This window comes from Cebidichthys violaceus, unplaced genomic scaffold, assembly GCF_023349555.1.
Source record: "Cebidichthys violaceus isolate CVI_PGR_0920_01 unplaced genomic scaffold, fCebVio1.0.p SCAF_9, whole genome shotgun sequence".
In the NCBI taxonomy this organism is placed as follows: Eukaryota; Metazoa; Chordata; class Actinopteri; order Perciformes; family Stichaeidae; genus Cebidichthys; species Cebidichthys violaceus.
Genome location: NW_027176975.1, coordinates 13,344,747 through 13,360,268, shown reverse-complemented (window position 1 = coordinate 13,360,268; position 15,522 = coordinate 13,344,747). Strand labels below are relative to the sequence as shown.

The window sequence follows — 15,522 nt, the reverse complement described above, 5'->3', positions numbered from 1 at the left end:
CCAGGGGATCATTTAGCAGACGGACTTGTAAACATCTCAAGCGTGGTGTGAGCTGCCAAGCGATGAGCTAACCCAAGTGGCGCTCGCGTCTAGCTTTGCTCTATGTGTGATCTGCAGGCATGGGTTCAGGAAATGTGATAGGAGCTCAGCTTAGCGAGCCTACTGACACTCAGCTTGCTGCAGTTTGCCACCTGGTTTTCACTAATGTGTACACGCTAACTGACCTGTTATCTCGTCAGACCAGCCCGTAGTGAAGATATGAAATTACTCTTCCTTGCTTGTCTCAGCCCCAAAACTGGGAACCACACTACAGCTGAGAGAATAAGGTAATTTGCATTGTTGCTAAGTGCTAGCTCCAACAGCTGTTGCTTATGAGTATTTACCTGGTGAGGCCTATATGAGGCAATAGTTAGTTGACTGTTAGCCAGAGCTATCTCAAAATAGCGCTTCTTTACTGTACAATGGCCTAATGGCTGTAGTAAATGAGTTATAACATGATTCAACTACGTATCTTACTGCACAGTAGCTTTAGTACATCAGCTAGAACATGATTCAGGAAGTTGAAGCTGTAGGTAGAAAAACAGCAAGACACCAACACAACTTTTGATGATGGTAAAACAAGGCTTTTTGTAATGTTTGTAACTTAACCTGCCATCCATAGTTATGTTTCTTTTATTCTAGATCCCACATTGAATCGGCAGGACACACTTGTGAGCTCAGAGATGCAGCAGCATTTAAGTCTCCTGCTGAGGTGGCAAATCTAATATCTCGACATCCTCCCTTTGAGGGTGCACTGGCCATTCATCTGCTCAGAGCAGGCAGCCTTCTCTTAGGTAAACATCCCTGCTGTTGTATGATCTATTCACTTATCTTGTTTGTCAACATACTTTTGGACCTACAAGTTGCTACCTGTCTCAAAAATGTCAGGACCTTTCTGTTTTATGTCTAACCTTTACACCAGACATCCAAGTACCCTTTGGCGTTATCTTTGGCGGAACGGATATAAATGAAGATGTGAAAGTTGAGCAGAAGCGTGTGGTTATGGAGCAGGTGCTACTGAAAGCCAGGTGATGTTGCTACAAACCACTATTTTAACCTATTTAATTCCGAATAACTCCAAATTAGGTAAATATATATCTTTTCTAAAATGTGTTTGGAAAAATTTATGAAAATATGTGTGGTGTTCTGTCTGTGGAGAACTGCAGTCACAATTTGCACAATAATTATACACAATAGTATATTATATATATATATATATATATATATATATATATATATATATATATTGGATAACTATTATAATGCTAATAACCACTATTTTAGACTGACCTAACTAACAACATGTGACATGTTATCTTTTGAGTCTGTTTGAACAAGTTATGTGTCGTGAGTGTGATAGAAATGTGGCTGCACAGTCGTCTTAATAAATCATTAATAGACTTGATCGACTATTAGTGCCAAATGTGCCAACAATGTATCACAACGTGTTTTACTTACTTCCTTTTATAGAGGTTTGATGCAGACGTCACCGTCCTGAAGTACGAGCAGGAAGTAAATGCGACCATTTACACCTTAACTTAACTTGTCCATATGAAATCAAGACAACCTCTAATTTCTTTAACCATATGATTTTCAGTCTGAGACATAATAACAAATCTTTTATTGCTTTAGAAGCTTAAAACAAAGTTGTTGTCACATGTGTGACCAGTGGGAATTAATTGAATTTTGCCATAAATCACTGTTAATGTGGCCTAAAGCAATCATCCTTCTAGTAATGTAGATATAACAATTGCATGACGATTTAAAAAAATATTAAAGAGAATTTTCACTATTACTTGAATTGTTGGAAATCATTTAAATCTTATTGTCTACAGGGTATCAATTATTTTTGGGGAGAAAAAGACTGGATCCCTGTAAAATCCTCCAGTGCCTGGAGTACTGGCATGAAAGCATGAGGCTGAACACATGCAGGCCAACCCCGGCTGTGCAGGTTGCGCGTTCTCTTCTCCCCTAGTTTAACATTGAAACGTGCACACAGGCTTATCAATATCCTGTCCTGTGCCCTAACAACAGACTCGGTCTCTGTTATCATCATGATGAAAATGCAGTAGATGGTAGGGCATCCATCGAGTAAATCTAAGGGGATAATTGCCTTCTGAGAGAACGGGGGAGATTCAAGTCTCAAAACAACTTCAAACATCTAAATCCGCGCACCTCCCACTGCTAGTGCCTTCTCACACAAACCTTGATCATAAAATTCAGTCACCACTCTGAGCCCGTTGGCCTATTTAATAATGCACGCAAATTAATATCTCCTCACTGTTCTTTGCTCTACATTCCCTTTGTTTTCCTCTTTGTATTCTTGGTGTATTCATCCTTAAATCCTTTGCCTTCAAACCACAAGCAGTTCCTCTCCTTCAGCTGTAGCCTGGAGACTTTTGTGTTTTACTCTTGTTGCCAAATTGTCACTGCTTGTAAAATGCTAGAACAGCAGCAATGTAAGTTCTTGTTTAACAGAAATGGTTTTCAAAGGGGTGATAATGAAGTTTTTCTTTCTTTTTTTTATCAGGTTTGCGGTTGCATTTACGGACAAACTGAAAGAAGAGGCAGAGTTATTTTTGGTATGATTATACTCTTTTGTATTTTAACAGTCACATGTGCAAACCACTATATCATGTGACATATAGCTGTGTGTGTGCCTAATTCAATATGCTTATGACTGCCTGCTATGCTGAAGCAACTAACTGACTGTCATAAGTAATATTTCAACATAAACAAAACATTGACCCCTGTATTACACAGCTAATATGAAAAATCAAGTAGTGAGGGCAGAAGTTTTTTGTTTGCATTTTACGGCACATCGGCTTACAGCAGAAGCCTGACAGTTTCAATAAATACAACAGAAGGGCTCTTACTATACAAACACTATATACTGCCCTGGCCTGTAATAGTTTGGCATTAAAACAATATTATCGTGTTTTATTTTCAGATTAGATTCCAGCCGTAGGCCGCAGATTGAGGCGAGGGGCATACTTTATCTCTGCCATTTAGTGCTGACAGCCGGCCGACAGCACAGGCACTGAGAGGCATCGCCACACTTTTTTATTGTGACAGAAAATACACATAGGGGATGAATCTAGTGTGATAGCATCCAGTCAATTTCCTTTCCATCCCCTCTGATTTATTTTGTAGCACCCCCATTATCTAAGCAACCGCTTTCCGGAGTTTCTTTTAAAGTTTGGATTTTAATTAAATACGTTTGGAGGACAACAAGCTTTAATTGTCTGTTTCTATTGTGTGAGAAGAAGAGAAAAGGCAACCAAAGGTTGGTAGTAATCAAGTGTAATTTGTATAAACAAACACTACCAATAACTACTGATTGATTTAAAAACACTTATGTATCAATGTTTTTGTATGTGTTTTAACCAGAAATTTCCCAATGTCTTTCCCTGAAGCTGTCCCAGAGCAGTAAAATCTATGTCCAGCCCCAAGGTAAGCTCTGCAGGAGGAATATCCTCGCTTGACACTGTTTGCCATTGAGTTGTTGCATTAAATCAGCTTTGACATTTTTTTTTTCCTTCATTATCATGCTGTCTACAGTACAGAGTTATATTTGCTCTTGCCAATGGCCACCGCGCCATCTAGGACAGCCCGAATCACTCCTACATGTTGATTCCCACCAGTAGCCTTGTTTGGCAAATAGTGTCCCTCCATAGATTAGAGGAGAGCCGTGGACCAGCTGCATGACTGATCCCTAACCAGTGAAAGTTTAGCTCTCATGCTTGTCACTAGATAGCGGTCACGCTGAAGTGCTTTTGACATCAACCACACACAATAATGTTTTTAAATACATCTGTTTTGACAGCTGGCATTGATGTACAGTAAAAGCTTTAACATGAAGACTGTGCCTTGTACTTGTCTGTGTCATTTTAAAGGCATCCAGACGGAAGTGAGTGAGAAATTCTGCTGGGCTGAATTCTTGAGGAGCTCAGGTACTATTACTGTTTCAATTGGTTGGCATTCCAGCTATTGTCTAATGGGAGACTTGATCATCCACAGGCCTCATTATGGACAGTTTGTTTTAGTTTGTTATTTGCCTTCAGTAGAAAATATTTGACTATAAGCTATTCTGAGGGAAGTCTGCAGATCCTATTTAGTTTTAGTTTTTTTAGTGTACTGACCCTTTCATAGCAGGGCTGAATCATACGTTTTGAAATGACTGTGGTAGGTATTTGTCATACTTTGAATATACAGGTTTTTTTAGCTTAATATGTTATGCTCTTCAACAACAACTTGTTATTGGCAAGTCTAATTTTTTGAGTCAGTCTGGTCTAAGCATTATTAACTCCACACTGAAATTCAAGCTTCCTGGAAAATTGTATTGGTTTCATTTTGACCTGCCATACACAGATGTGGCATTTATTTGAAACAGTTTGTCGTATTGAACATGAATGCCCTCTGCCATATTCTAGACTGCGCCCTCCTCTCATTTCCTCCACTATTAGTCATAGATTGTGCAGTGCAGTGGAGCCCCCGCTGGGAGCATGATGGGGAATGCATTCATACAACCTCTACCTGAAAAGTACCAATCAGAGAACATAAATGTACTCTGTGCTATGTTCACTGCATCAATGTGGTGGTCAGGGAGTCCAGAGTTTCCTTTTCCCTTCTCTCCTCCAGTCCTCCAACTCCCATTTGAATAGCTCAGTAAATATGCACCGTTACTCCGAGCATCCTCTCCACAAACAGCCCAGACTTTTGCAATTGCAAGATGATGTCCATCCCAGGTACATTAGTGCTCATATAGAGCAACGTTGAATACAGAGAGCGCCAATTGATTAATAGCTCTCCGACCCGGGTCCATTTTTCACCCACGCCTCACAACCAGTGCGAGTAATACTAATTGCCCGCAGTCACTTCTCCATTTGTTATACTGGAAATAGGAGTCACATCTATTGTGCTTTCCCTCAGTGATGTGATGAAAGCACTGTGATCTGACTCATGGTTGCTTTTAGTGCTGTAAACATTGTAACAGTTTTTGCGCATGTGCTGTCTGATTGTGGGTCAGATGGGTTTAACATCAGCTGTAAAAGAATGTTGCCACAGTGTTATCACCGCAGTGCTTTGACAAGGAAGCATGCTCTGGATTTGTATTTGTTTGTATGCAATAAAGACGACCCCTGATCCTCCTGTTGTAAATTTTCTTTTCTTATCATAAAACTGAAGAAAGGATCATTGTTTAGTTGTCATTAGGTCGTCTTTCTGTCCTCCTTTTGACCTTTTTAAAGACCTGCTTTGTTACCTTCTGCAACCATTTTTATAATGTTTTAGTTTTCCTCAAACAACAGCACAGTCTGACAGTAGAGACTCCTGCAGCAATCTGTGTTCTGTTGTGACATAAATTAATCATTACTAAAAGCAGTTTTATATAAAGGCTGTTTAATGAAGGTGTGTCAAGGTTTGAGTAGTTGGATTAAATACATCCTGTGTTGCACACTGTAAAAAGACCTCCGTCAGTGGACATAGAAGCAGACTTAAGATACATGATGGTACTGCATGTGTGCGTCTGTGTTATCATTTGGGTGTCATGTACCCTCCACAGACTTTACCACTGCGATCCGGAAGCTGTCAGTCCCATGAAAGCCACTTGGTGTATGTTTGTGGCCACTGCTGGATAGGAGCAAACATGAAGAACAGCACTGTGACGCTTTGAGTCACTGACGGATGAGAGTGAACAATCAGGGGGTCTGTTGTCACCTTGTCCAGCTGCTTGATCCTCAAGGGATAGTATGATTATTGAATAAATGACGCAGGGAGCCTTCAGTGAAGACTGTATGATTTCAATTTAATTAAAAATCAAAGGACGAGGTTAGGCGTCGAGTGTAATGCCTATTAACACCTTGCAGTGTGGCAACATGATTAGAGAACAGGGTTTGTGCCATAGCAGGCATATAATGCGTTGAAGTGGCCTTGTGTTCCTCGGTCAATATATTACATGGATGAGTTTGGCGTTGTTTCAAGCTCCGTTTTATATAATTGTAAGTAATGCATTATTCATTTAGTCATCTTGGCTGACCAAAAACATGTCTCTCTCCTCGGATATCTGGCTTATCTGAACATGTAGTCCTGATGTGGAGAGAAGGAAACTAGCCAAAGTTCTTCTGACTTCTACGATTTGGGACAAACGCGTGCAAACTGGGCACAAACTATTTTCTCTTAGGAGCTTGTTAGCTGCTTTAAAACATTCTCTGGATTTCAGTCGAAAGGTTGATTATCAAAACCTCTTTATTTTGTTCAGTCCCTACAGTATCTGTTCTCTGTCTCACCCTGTGCCACACTACAGATTAATAGGAGCTCTTCAGATAGATATGTGCTGCCACATCCATGTGCGCACACATACTGATTAAAGCATTAGGGGGGTTTTCAGAATACCCTTCTGAAATCAAAGGCAAACGAACAAAAATGTGTTTTGCATAGAAGTCACAGAACTGCAAAGACAGAGAAAGAAAAGAGTGCTGCTGGCACAGCTGATGATTTGTACAAATTTGTCTTTCTCCCCCGAGGAAAGATAAATTGCGTCGTTGGATCCAAAAGGATATTTTTTTATCATTATTTCTTTGAATTTCTTGCTCATTTTGACATATTGTGCTCTTGTATGATTCCAGCTATCCTCCTCCTGCATATCTTTCCGAGGTAGTGACATGTTTGTTTCCCTCAGCTGACACGCTCTCTCATCCTGTGAATCAATGCGGGGATGTTTGATACTTCTTGCAGATGAAGAGCTTTTTTGACAATCGGTTCCTAGGATCAGGGTCATTGCCCAGACTCCACACTGTCATTTTAAGATGCTTTAATAGCATTAAAAGAGCTGCCTCAGCCTCCTGATCTGGGCTTATCTGGCAGCAGGGGATTTCACTCAACTGTCACTATGCTCTAAGCACGTGATCGTGTGTGTCTGGTATTATTTTCGAAATGGTTTGTTTCTCTGTTTGTCACAGACACTTTCAAAATACATTTTTATTATTGGCTTATTTTGTGCTTCCCTTAAATGTTGGTTCAACACTGCAATCAGTACTATCTCACCATTTAGGATTTATCCATTTGGATCATTGTCGAGCATAAAAGGTTAGGGATTAAAAATGTATTTTCTGACACTTGGGTAACCCTCAAATGTTAAAATATCTCTCTACATCTGCTTGTTTTAATATTATATGTTCTTATATTTAGCCAGTAGACCGTGACCTTTAAATGTTGCCTTTACACCAACCTCAATTTAAGCCTACATAAAACCATGACTGCCTTCTCTGGCGTTGTAAAGAACTGGGCATAACGGCTTCAAAACTGATGGAACATCCTGTCACAACAACTACAGATATTCATGGTCCCCAGAGGATCAAGCCCCCTGACATTGGTGATCTCCAACTCCTCCTCTAGTGCACAAGCAGGTCAAAATTTCCACTTATCCAGTGAAATATCTTAACATCTACTGGATGAATAGCCACAAAACATTCATGGTCGCCAGATGATATATCCCATTGACTTATGATTCCTTAACGTTTCCTCTAGCACACCATGAGGTGGACATCTGTGGTTTTAAATGAAAGACCATTGAATGGAATGTCATGAGATTTTGTACAGACATTAGTGTCCCCCTTAGGATAAATGTAATCATTTTGGTGATCTCTTAACTTTCCATCTCGCACCATCATCAGGTCAACATTTCATTTCACTTTGGTTAATGACTCTGCAAGGCTAGTGACCTTCCTATCAGCTGTAGCTTATGTGCTGTAGCATGCTGAAACACAAAATAAGATGGCGAAGATGGTAAACATTATACCCACTGAACATCAGCATGTTAGTGGAAGAAAACAGATAAAAAGCACAGCATGTTCATCCGGATTGGAGGTTCAGGTAACTGCAAGATTGCTTTTGCTCAGCTTGAACATGAGCCTGATGAAGCGCTGAGCAAAACACGCTGCTCTCATCAGTGGTAATAAAAGATCCTCGATGTTTCTGTGTGTTGTGTGATTGTGCAGTCTCCATACCACAAACTCTTGTTGTTTTGATGATAAACATGTTTGCGTTTTCATTGTGAGGATGCTACTCTGTCCACTAGGCACTTGTGAAGGTGATTTCCACAATAGATACTTCATAGTAGTAGTAGAAGTATGTTGTTCTCTATTTAAGTCAGAGACTTACACTCAAGTGTGTGTGTTGCCATCATCAAAGTGCAGGGCTGCGTCGTCGGGGTCAGGACTTGCATCTGTTGCTTTTGGGAGGTCAGGTGCGGAACAGTAGTTGTTGGCAGTGAGCACAGTTGTTTGCCTGCCAGTTTCTGACTAATCTCTGGATTTAAGGTTGGATGATCCGGGAAAAGAGACGGACGATTTAGTGGCACTCCCTCTCAATTACAGCAAGGTTTTCAAAAAGTCTGATGTTGTCAGCGTGATGATGGGTTAGCAAATTTTATTCTAAGGCTGTTCAGTGAGCAAATTGTCACCCAAACACTGTGGCTCTGTAGTTGTAATGCCATATTACACACTGATTAGGCTGCAACCTTCCAATGTATTCAGCAGTCTATTTCCCTGCTGAATGTTACAACTGTGATCAGAGAATTGTGTGAGTACATTAGTCACTGCTGTCTTATTTTCCTCATGACCTTGGGTGATGTATTGCTTTCATTATCTGCTGACGTACTCGGGACGTTCATTATGCAGTGTTTTGATATTGTGCTGGCTTCTCTCCAGGTGTAAGCAGTGAGCATGTGGACGAGCTGCGTGTCTTCCTGTTGGTCTGTGGCCTCAGAAGAGTCAAGGACCCCCTCTATCTGGTGGAGGTTTTTTCAGGTATACCATCTATTTTATAAAGTGTATGTACTGGTAATGAAAAACTCAAGACAAACACATCGTCGGGGGGGGGGGGGGGGTTTATCTCTTGCTGTCATGTTTTCAGCAAGTTCAGATGTCAGGTAAACTCCCAAATTGCAAAGCCTTTCCGACTGCTTTTCTGTACTAGCCTGTGGTAGAGGCAATGGCAGTGTCCTCATCAATTAGGAATGGAGTAAGATCTCTGCGGTTGAGTTTCAGATAATTAAAACATTTATGTGAAAGTGCAATGTGATTCTCCTGACAGCTCATGTAGGCTCGACAAAGACAGTATGCCGTGTGTTATTTTGTTGAGCCTTACTGTTATGCTGTTTCTCTTTATGAGAACTATGTTATATATCTTGTGTATCTAATATATTCAACTTTGAGATTGCCTTTGATTTGCAGCATCAGTGGGTTCCTTTTTTTTTTTAAATCCTTTTTTATTGTATGTGACTTCCTTAGCACAAAGTGATTAGAGGATCTTCAAATTGTATAATGGTGTTTCAGCCCAATAGGAGAACTAGTTGTTTGGATGTAAGAATGTCATGCAAACACAGCTTTGATGCTGCTGCTGTTCATTTCTTCCTCGAACGGTTGTGTTTTTGTTTACATGACTTTAATTTTGCGTCTTTCAGAGTGGCATCGTGAGAACCCGCTGAATGTCTTGGTCATGATTGGGCCACGGGTAAGTACACATTATACCTGCCATGTGTCTCCCTCTGTACAGTGCTGTCGAAATAGAAACCTTCTCAGGGAATTCAAGCGGCCGGTAATTGGATGTAGCAGAGATACTGGCTTTAGCTGTTTAGCTGGAATTAACAGGCAGCGCTGGGAGGAAAAGGCAATCTTCTGCAAACAGGGTGAGGGACAGCAGCAGCGGTTACTGCTTCTTTTTGTCTTACTGGCTGACTGCTTGATACATTATTTCTCCAGTTTAGCACTTGCCTTTGACCTGTAAATAGCTATCTCAGTTTAATACTAAAGGATAGGCATATATCTGGACTGGTGCTGGTATGAATTGCAGCCAAAGCAGTTTGTCCCCCTGTCCCACACTATCATGCTTTTGTCCTGTGTATCATACCTGAAGACAACTGCACTTGTACAGGCACCACGGCTTCATGTCAAGCTCGTCAAATAATTGAAAAAAAAACAAAAAAAACATTTGAACTCTTACAGCCAGCTATAATTGACGATATTCATAAATCAACCAGCCAGCCAGGCAGTCAAATCAGAGAAGGGAGTTTTATACATGTACTGTAAACGCTTTGACTGATTGCACCTTGTTAGAGTAAAGTTATATCCCAGTAAACACCATCAACCTCACTGCTCTTACAACTGTCCTTTTTTTCCCCGCCGTTTCATTTCCAGGCTCTCACTCGTTGTTTTCTCTGTGTGTTTGTCTTTGTCTTTTCTCCCCCTGACTTGCTTTGATATGACACCAATATACAGTATTTTAGTATCTGTTCTTTCTTTCAAACAGTGGTGTCAGGCAAAAGGTATGTTCTGCTTTAGAGTTGCTCAAAAACAACTCAATTAGACATGGCCAGGGGCTTATACACTGTCTGACTGCCGCTTCTTGTCCGCTATGCTTTGTTGTTTGATGAAATGGTTCAGTTGAAGCGCAGCCGTGTGATTCATCTCGACACCCCTGAATCACAGGGAAAGTGTGTTTGTTTGTTTGTTTGAGAAATGAAAAGCCATATATTATCATTATAACAAACATTTGTATGACCGCCAGATTTTCCCTCGATAACTTTAGGATTCCACTTTTAAACATCGTGCTATAGGTTTAATGAAGGAACCTTAATTCCTAAAAATACAAATGGAGAATGAGACATGCTTTGCTCAGGCTGTCATGACGTACTATAAATCCACTGCTACTACATTCTAGTAATAAGCACTCTGGCTGCACGACATCTGTCATTAAGAGGAAAATTCAGGTCAGTTTGTCAGTGATGACACATCTCACTCCTCTGTAACTGGGCTCTATCAAGCACCACGTGCAGCATATTCTCTAGTATTGAATAAAACAAATATAAAGATTATTCTAAAAATGTAATGTTAGATCTTGGGATATTTGCAGGCTTTTTCATCAAATATTAGTTGCTTAATAAAATAATGTGGCAAAAAAGAAAAAAAAAAAAGAAAAGGAATGACAGATTCACCGGAAGAATTTAAATATATATACATACATACATACATACATACATACATAGTGTATGCCTTCCCCTTCTGACTGGCCACGTCCGTCCTTCCCCTCAGTTTCACCAAGAAATGGTGAACAGAATCAGTGCAGTGCTTAAATCATTTATGTTTGTTAATACAGCCTTTATCGTGATCTATCCCCTGCTGGTTGTACAATGGCTGCTAAATCCCAGATTACACGAGGATACACATTTGTTCTCAGTTTAGATACTTTGATTTTAATGCAGACATGCTTTAAAGCAGATTCCATTTAGAATTTCCATGAGCTATAAAATGCAAGAGAAGTAGAAGCTTGCTTGGCAGCATCTTTGACCTAAATTGCTATGCTTTGACTTTTCTGTGGGCATGCTAATGCACACAAATCCCACATTGCAATTAATCAGATTGGCCACCCACCCCACCCTGACCCCAATCTCTGAAAATACAGGATTTCACAGAGAATGATTTGCTCTTGATATAAATGATTAATTGTGTCATTGTTTGTATTCCATCCTTCAGATTAAGTCATGGCTGGCAGGTTTCATTTGTCTTTGTAATGTTTCTCTCTCTATCCCTTAGATCGATCCTGTGTTTACTGTTGAAGTGGAAGCTGTTGCTAAAAAGTAAGCTTTCTTTCTCTGGGTTTTCCTTACCAGTTATACATCCTATTAAAGGAGACTTGAGATCTGACAATCAAGACTTTCCTCCTGCAAGAAATTTGAAGACTGCTTATCTCACTATTTATCCAATGTGGCACAAGAAAATATCTAAGCAAATTTAGCTCACATTTATCTTCACATAATGTGAACAGAATGAAAATCTTAGGGTAGCACCAAGATCCTCTCTTTATTTTTTTATCTGTCCTCCCACTCTTAAGTCTTAGCTGATTTTTCAGTTTTTTGCCAAGGGCCACAACACCACAACAATACTCTTTGCGGCAGGAAGCTGCCCTCTCTGGTTTACCTGGACTCTATGTGCATGTCCCACATCTGTGTTTCCTTCCCTGAGCCTGTCACTGCCCTTTAGCATCATTCACGCCTCTGTTAGCCCTGAGTCATGCAGAACTGAGCTTTGCCGCTGCTTCTGCAGAACAGCAGGGGTCTTCTTGGCCCAGGAGAGGAGCCAACGGGAGCTTCATGCTGCCATGAAAAGGTGCTTCACCGTGGTTAACAGCTCCGTCTCAGAGGGCATGTCAGCGGCCATTTTGGAGGTAAACATCTCGCGGGGCCCATGGGTAACTGGACAATAGCATGTCCTTCCTGACTTCAGTAATTCAGCTGCTAATCACAATTGTATCTTTTTATAGCTCACACAGTGGTAATTTATCAAAATGTAAAATGAGAATTTGCCATCCAAAGCCCATAAGAAAAATGTGAAACTGAGTGAATATTTACAGGAGTTGTTATCTCGCTGTTTCTTGCTCTGCTACAATGTTATCTGACCACTTCAGGGACAATTACCCAAATTAATTGCTTGACTCCCATTCCTGAGTGAGTAAAACCTGCAAATCCACTTAATCTCTTTTAAACACAGTCGATTAAGACAATCCACAGTGGGCTTAAAGTCTGATTAGTATGTTAGCATGTTCTCACTCTACAACCTGCTGAATGTATTAGCAGATACAGATTAATCATTCTGTAAGTAAACCAAGGCACTGAAGAGCAGAAGGGCTGAGCTGTACAACTTTCAAGGTGCTTAGTTGTTTGTTTTTTTATGATGACAGAGTGAATTAGCATTTAATGTCTCTGCACCAACAGGCCATGGATCTCGGGGTACCTGTGTTGGCCAGGGACATCCCAGGAAATGCAGCCGTAGTGCACCATGAGTTCACTGGCCTGCTGTACTCGTCTCCTCAGGTATGGTGACCACATGTGTTAAGCCCCATTAAGCTGTCACATTGACAGTGTTGATGGACTACAGAGAGGATATACTGCATATATACCTTAGCCAACAGCTACTCCTGTCACCTCAACCAGCCCGAAAAGTGCTTACTGCTAATACTGTAGGTAGAATTAAAGCACTGTATCCGGATAACTGAAGGTTAGGTATGTCCCCTTCCTAGCATAGATATATCTTTTAAAAAGTCTCACAGCTTGAAGTAGGAAACTTTACATCATTATGTAAAACTTTGTACTTTAAATTCTTATCATTATTCCAATCTAAGCAGATAAAATATAACAAAAGGAGCAGATGTTTCCCCAGGTGCTTGGATTAGGATCAAAAAGGGCAGCCTTCAGGGACGAAGCGAAGATACCACATTACTATGTGGTGATGCAACACACGGCAGCATGCAGGAAAGTGCAAAGTGAGGAGCTCCCATGGGAGCTTTTCAGTCTGATATATAATGAGGTTTGATGCAAAAGAAAATATGGGTTAGGGGCTCGTTGATAGAGGGCTTGAGCACGGTGCTGTCAAGACACCATGCTCTTGCGTGATGTTGTTGTTGTAAGGGTGGAGATAAGTCCTCTCCGGGGGGGGGTCACGTGTGTTCAGCTCAGCTGCCAGGACGAAGCTCTCACAGATGGTTGTAGCGACTTGGGCTGGATAAACCACGACCTCAGCCAGGACGGATAGGCAGTCAGTGCTACTCTTTCATTCAAAAACTTTTGGATCACACTCAAAGACTTTGTCTGCGTTGACAATGTTTCTGGTTCTTTAAGTCTTCAATGTAATTACACGAGGAGTGGAGGTATCAAGAAATGTGTCAAAAGAAAGAAACACACCAGCACTTAAAAGCTTTAAAGAGAAAAATGGCACTTCCTGGCTGGCTCTATAATTTGCAATAAGAGTGAAATGATTATAAGCGTGCTGTTTATAAGTTGAGCTTTAATCTAGTTGCAGAGGATTTATAGCTCTCATATGGCCATACAGAGGAGCCTTTTCCTATCAATAGCCGCTCCAGACATAATCACATCACTTGAATAAAGTAAAGTGAATTGGCCTGCTGACTGGCAGTGGCTGAAACTTTGTGTGCCCATTGGCTCTCTTCTTCAGCAAGTGTTGGCTGCCATGTTGCAGGAACACTTCAAAGCACTTTGACTTCATTTTGTTGGAGGATTCTTTCAGTCCGCTGGGCCAACAGATGAGCAGCTAGGATTCAGAATGCCATGTGGATGCATCATATCTCAGTCAATACTCAGCGATGACGCCATTACTCATTTTTTAATTATCTCATTTTCATCCCCATCTTCCCCTCCTGTGTCCCTGTGACAGCTGGTGTGTAAGTATTGTTAAACTGTATCAGTCACTTTGTTTTTGCCATAAGCAAATGAGAGGTGGCAGCTATTAGGATAGACTGAAAAGGTCTATTGGACAGCCGTGTGTGAATCTGGAGCCACAAATATCTCCATCCTTTGGCAATGTACAGACATTTTTGAAGTATTCACTAATCAGCTCACAGGCTCTTATCTGAGTTTTGTTCTCGTGCTTTGGATGATCTTTCATGCTTTAAAAAAAAAAACATATCTTCAGGCAACTTCAATGGCAAGCTTTAAGTGGCATTTGGCAGTAAATGAGACTCGTTTTGCTTTTATCCCTGCCAGGAATTTGTGCATCAATCTCAGAGGCTGTTGTCAGATCATGAGCTGAGAGAGAGAGTGGTGAGGAATGGAAAACTCTACGTGGAAGAGCATCACGGCCTGAAACAGGAGAGAGAAACCTACCAGCGGCTGGTGGATACTCTGCTCTTAGCGTAAGGTCACAGCGTTCAACCCCACTCTGTGTACTTTCTCAGGAACTGCAGCGACAGAGAGTGGGCCATAACACCGGTTTATTTATAGGTTAAATCATCACAAATGTCTTTACTGCCAGTCTTTTAAGAAATCAGGCTACAAAGACACTGTACAAAATAATCCTATTTTATCTGCTCTGCCAGATTGAAATTATGCCGCAGAACACTTTGAACCAAAGACCCAGAGTAGATATGGTTGTCTTGTTAATATATTTTATGTATTTGAAAGTGATGAAGTACTGTTATTTATGGTTTGGTATGAATATAAAAAGGAATGTGTTCTCTGTTTATTCATTCTACTTAATAAAAGAGGCAAACAGCTCCATTGGTTGTTTTTGTGTAGTTGAACTGAAAATGTATTTGATCTGATTACTTACTTAACATTCTGAAAGTGCCATTAAATCTTGATTTTCCCTCAAATGCAGTGGATAAGCTTATCTACTCTTGCTAAAACTGTTCCAGTCTGTATGCTACCAAATTATTTTTTAATTATTTTTTTTTGCACTCATTCAAGGGCCCCGCAAAAACTCAATTGGTTTAAAGGGCAGAGGGCCACAAAGAGTTCTTGTAATTTGCTGTTACAAAGGTTGATTTTGGCATCAGGCTGGGGCATGGGCTGGTTCAGAAAACGTGAATGTTCTCTCAAAAGCTTTGCAGTATGCAATGTTTTTGTTGCAACTGTAAAATAAGCATTAGACACAATATTGATGAACATCAATAACTTACATTATCAGAGATCAT

General features: G+C 40.6%; 1 protein-coding gene across 4 annotated transcripts; it reads left to right on the top strand.

Annotated features, from left to right (window-relative positions):
* The first annotated feature begins 72 nt into the window (after positions 1-72).
* On the top strand, positions 73-15,106 carry glt1d1 (glycosyltransferase 1 domain containing 1). Of its 4 annotated transcripts, XM_068703197.1 has the most exons (13): positions 73-326; positions 682-833; positions 962-1,067; positions 2,570-2,621; positions 3,456-3,492; positions 3,936-3,992; positions 8,748-8,846; positions 9,503-9,552; positions 10,325-10,363; positions 11,631-11,674; positions 12,141-12,261; positions 12,809-12,907; positions 14,594-15,106. In XM_068703197.1, exons 1-13 carry the CDS (start codon positions 259-261, stop codon positions 14,744-14,746), a joined length of 1,077 nt encoding a protein of 358 aa, XP_068559298.1. In that variant the 5' UTR covers positions 73-258; the 3' UTR covers positions 14,747-15,106. The 4 variants fall into 4 exon arrangements, with proteins under 4 accessions (XP_068559298.1, XP_068559296.1, XP_068559295.1 ...); XM_068703195.1 differs by lacking the exon at positions 10,325-10,363; XM_068703194.1 differs by lacking the exon at positions 10,325-10,363 and having other exon boundaries at positions 13,242-14,686.
* Positions 15,107-15,522: the final 416 nt, after the last annotated feature.

What these genes read in the sequence shown, in the direction of transcription:
- glt1d1 (XM_068703197.1), top strand. Translation starts at nt 259, where the DNA reads ATGAAATTACTCTTCCTTGCTTGTCTCAGCCCCAAAACTGGGAACCAC. An exon ending in CAGGTGCTACTGAAAGCCAG is followed by an intron (nt 1,068 to 2,569) that starts GTGATGTTGCTA and finishes TTTTTTTATCAG; the next exon opens with GTTTGCGGTTGCATTTACGG. An exon ending in AATCTATGTCCAGCCCCAAG is followed by an intron (nt 3,493 to 3,935) that starts GTAAGCTCTGCA and finishes GTCATTTTAAAG; the next exon opens with GCATCCAGACGGAAGTGAGT.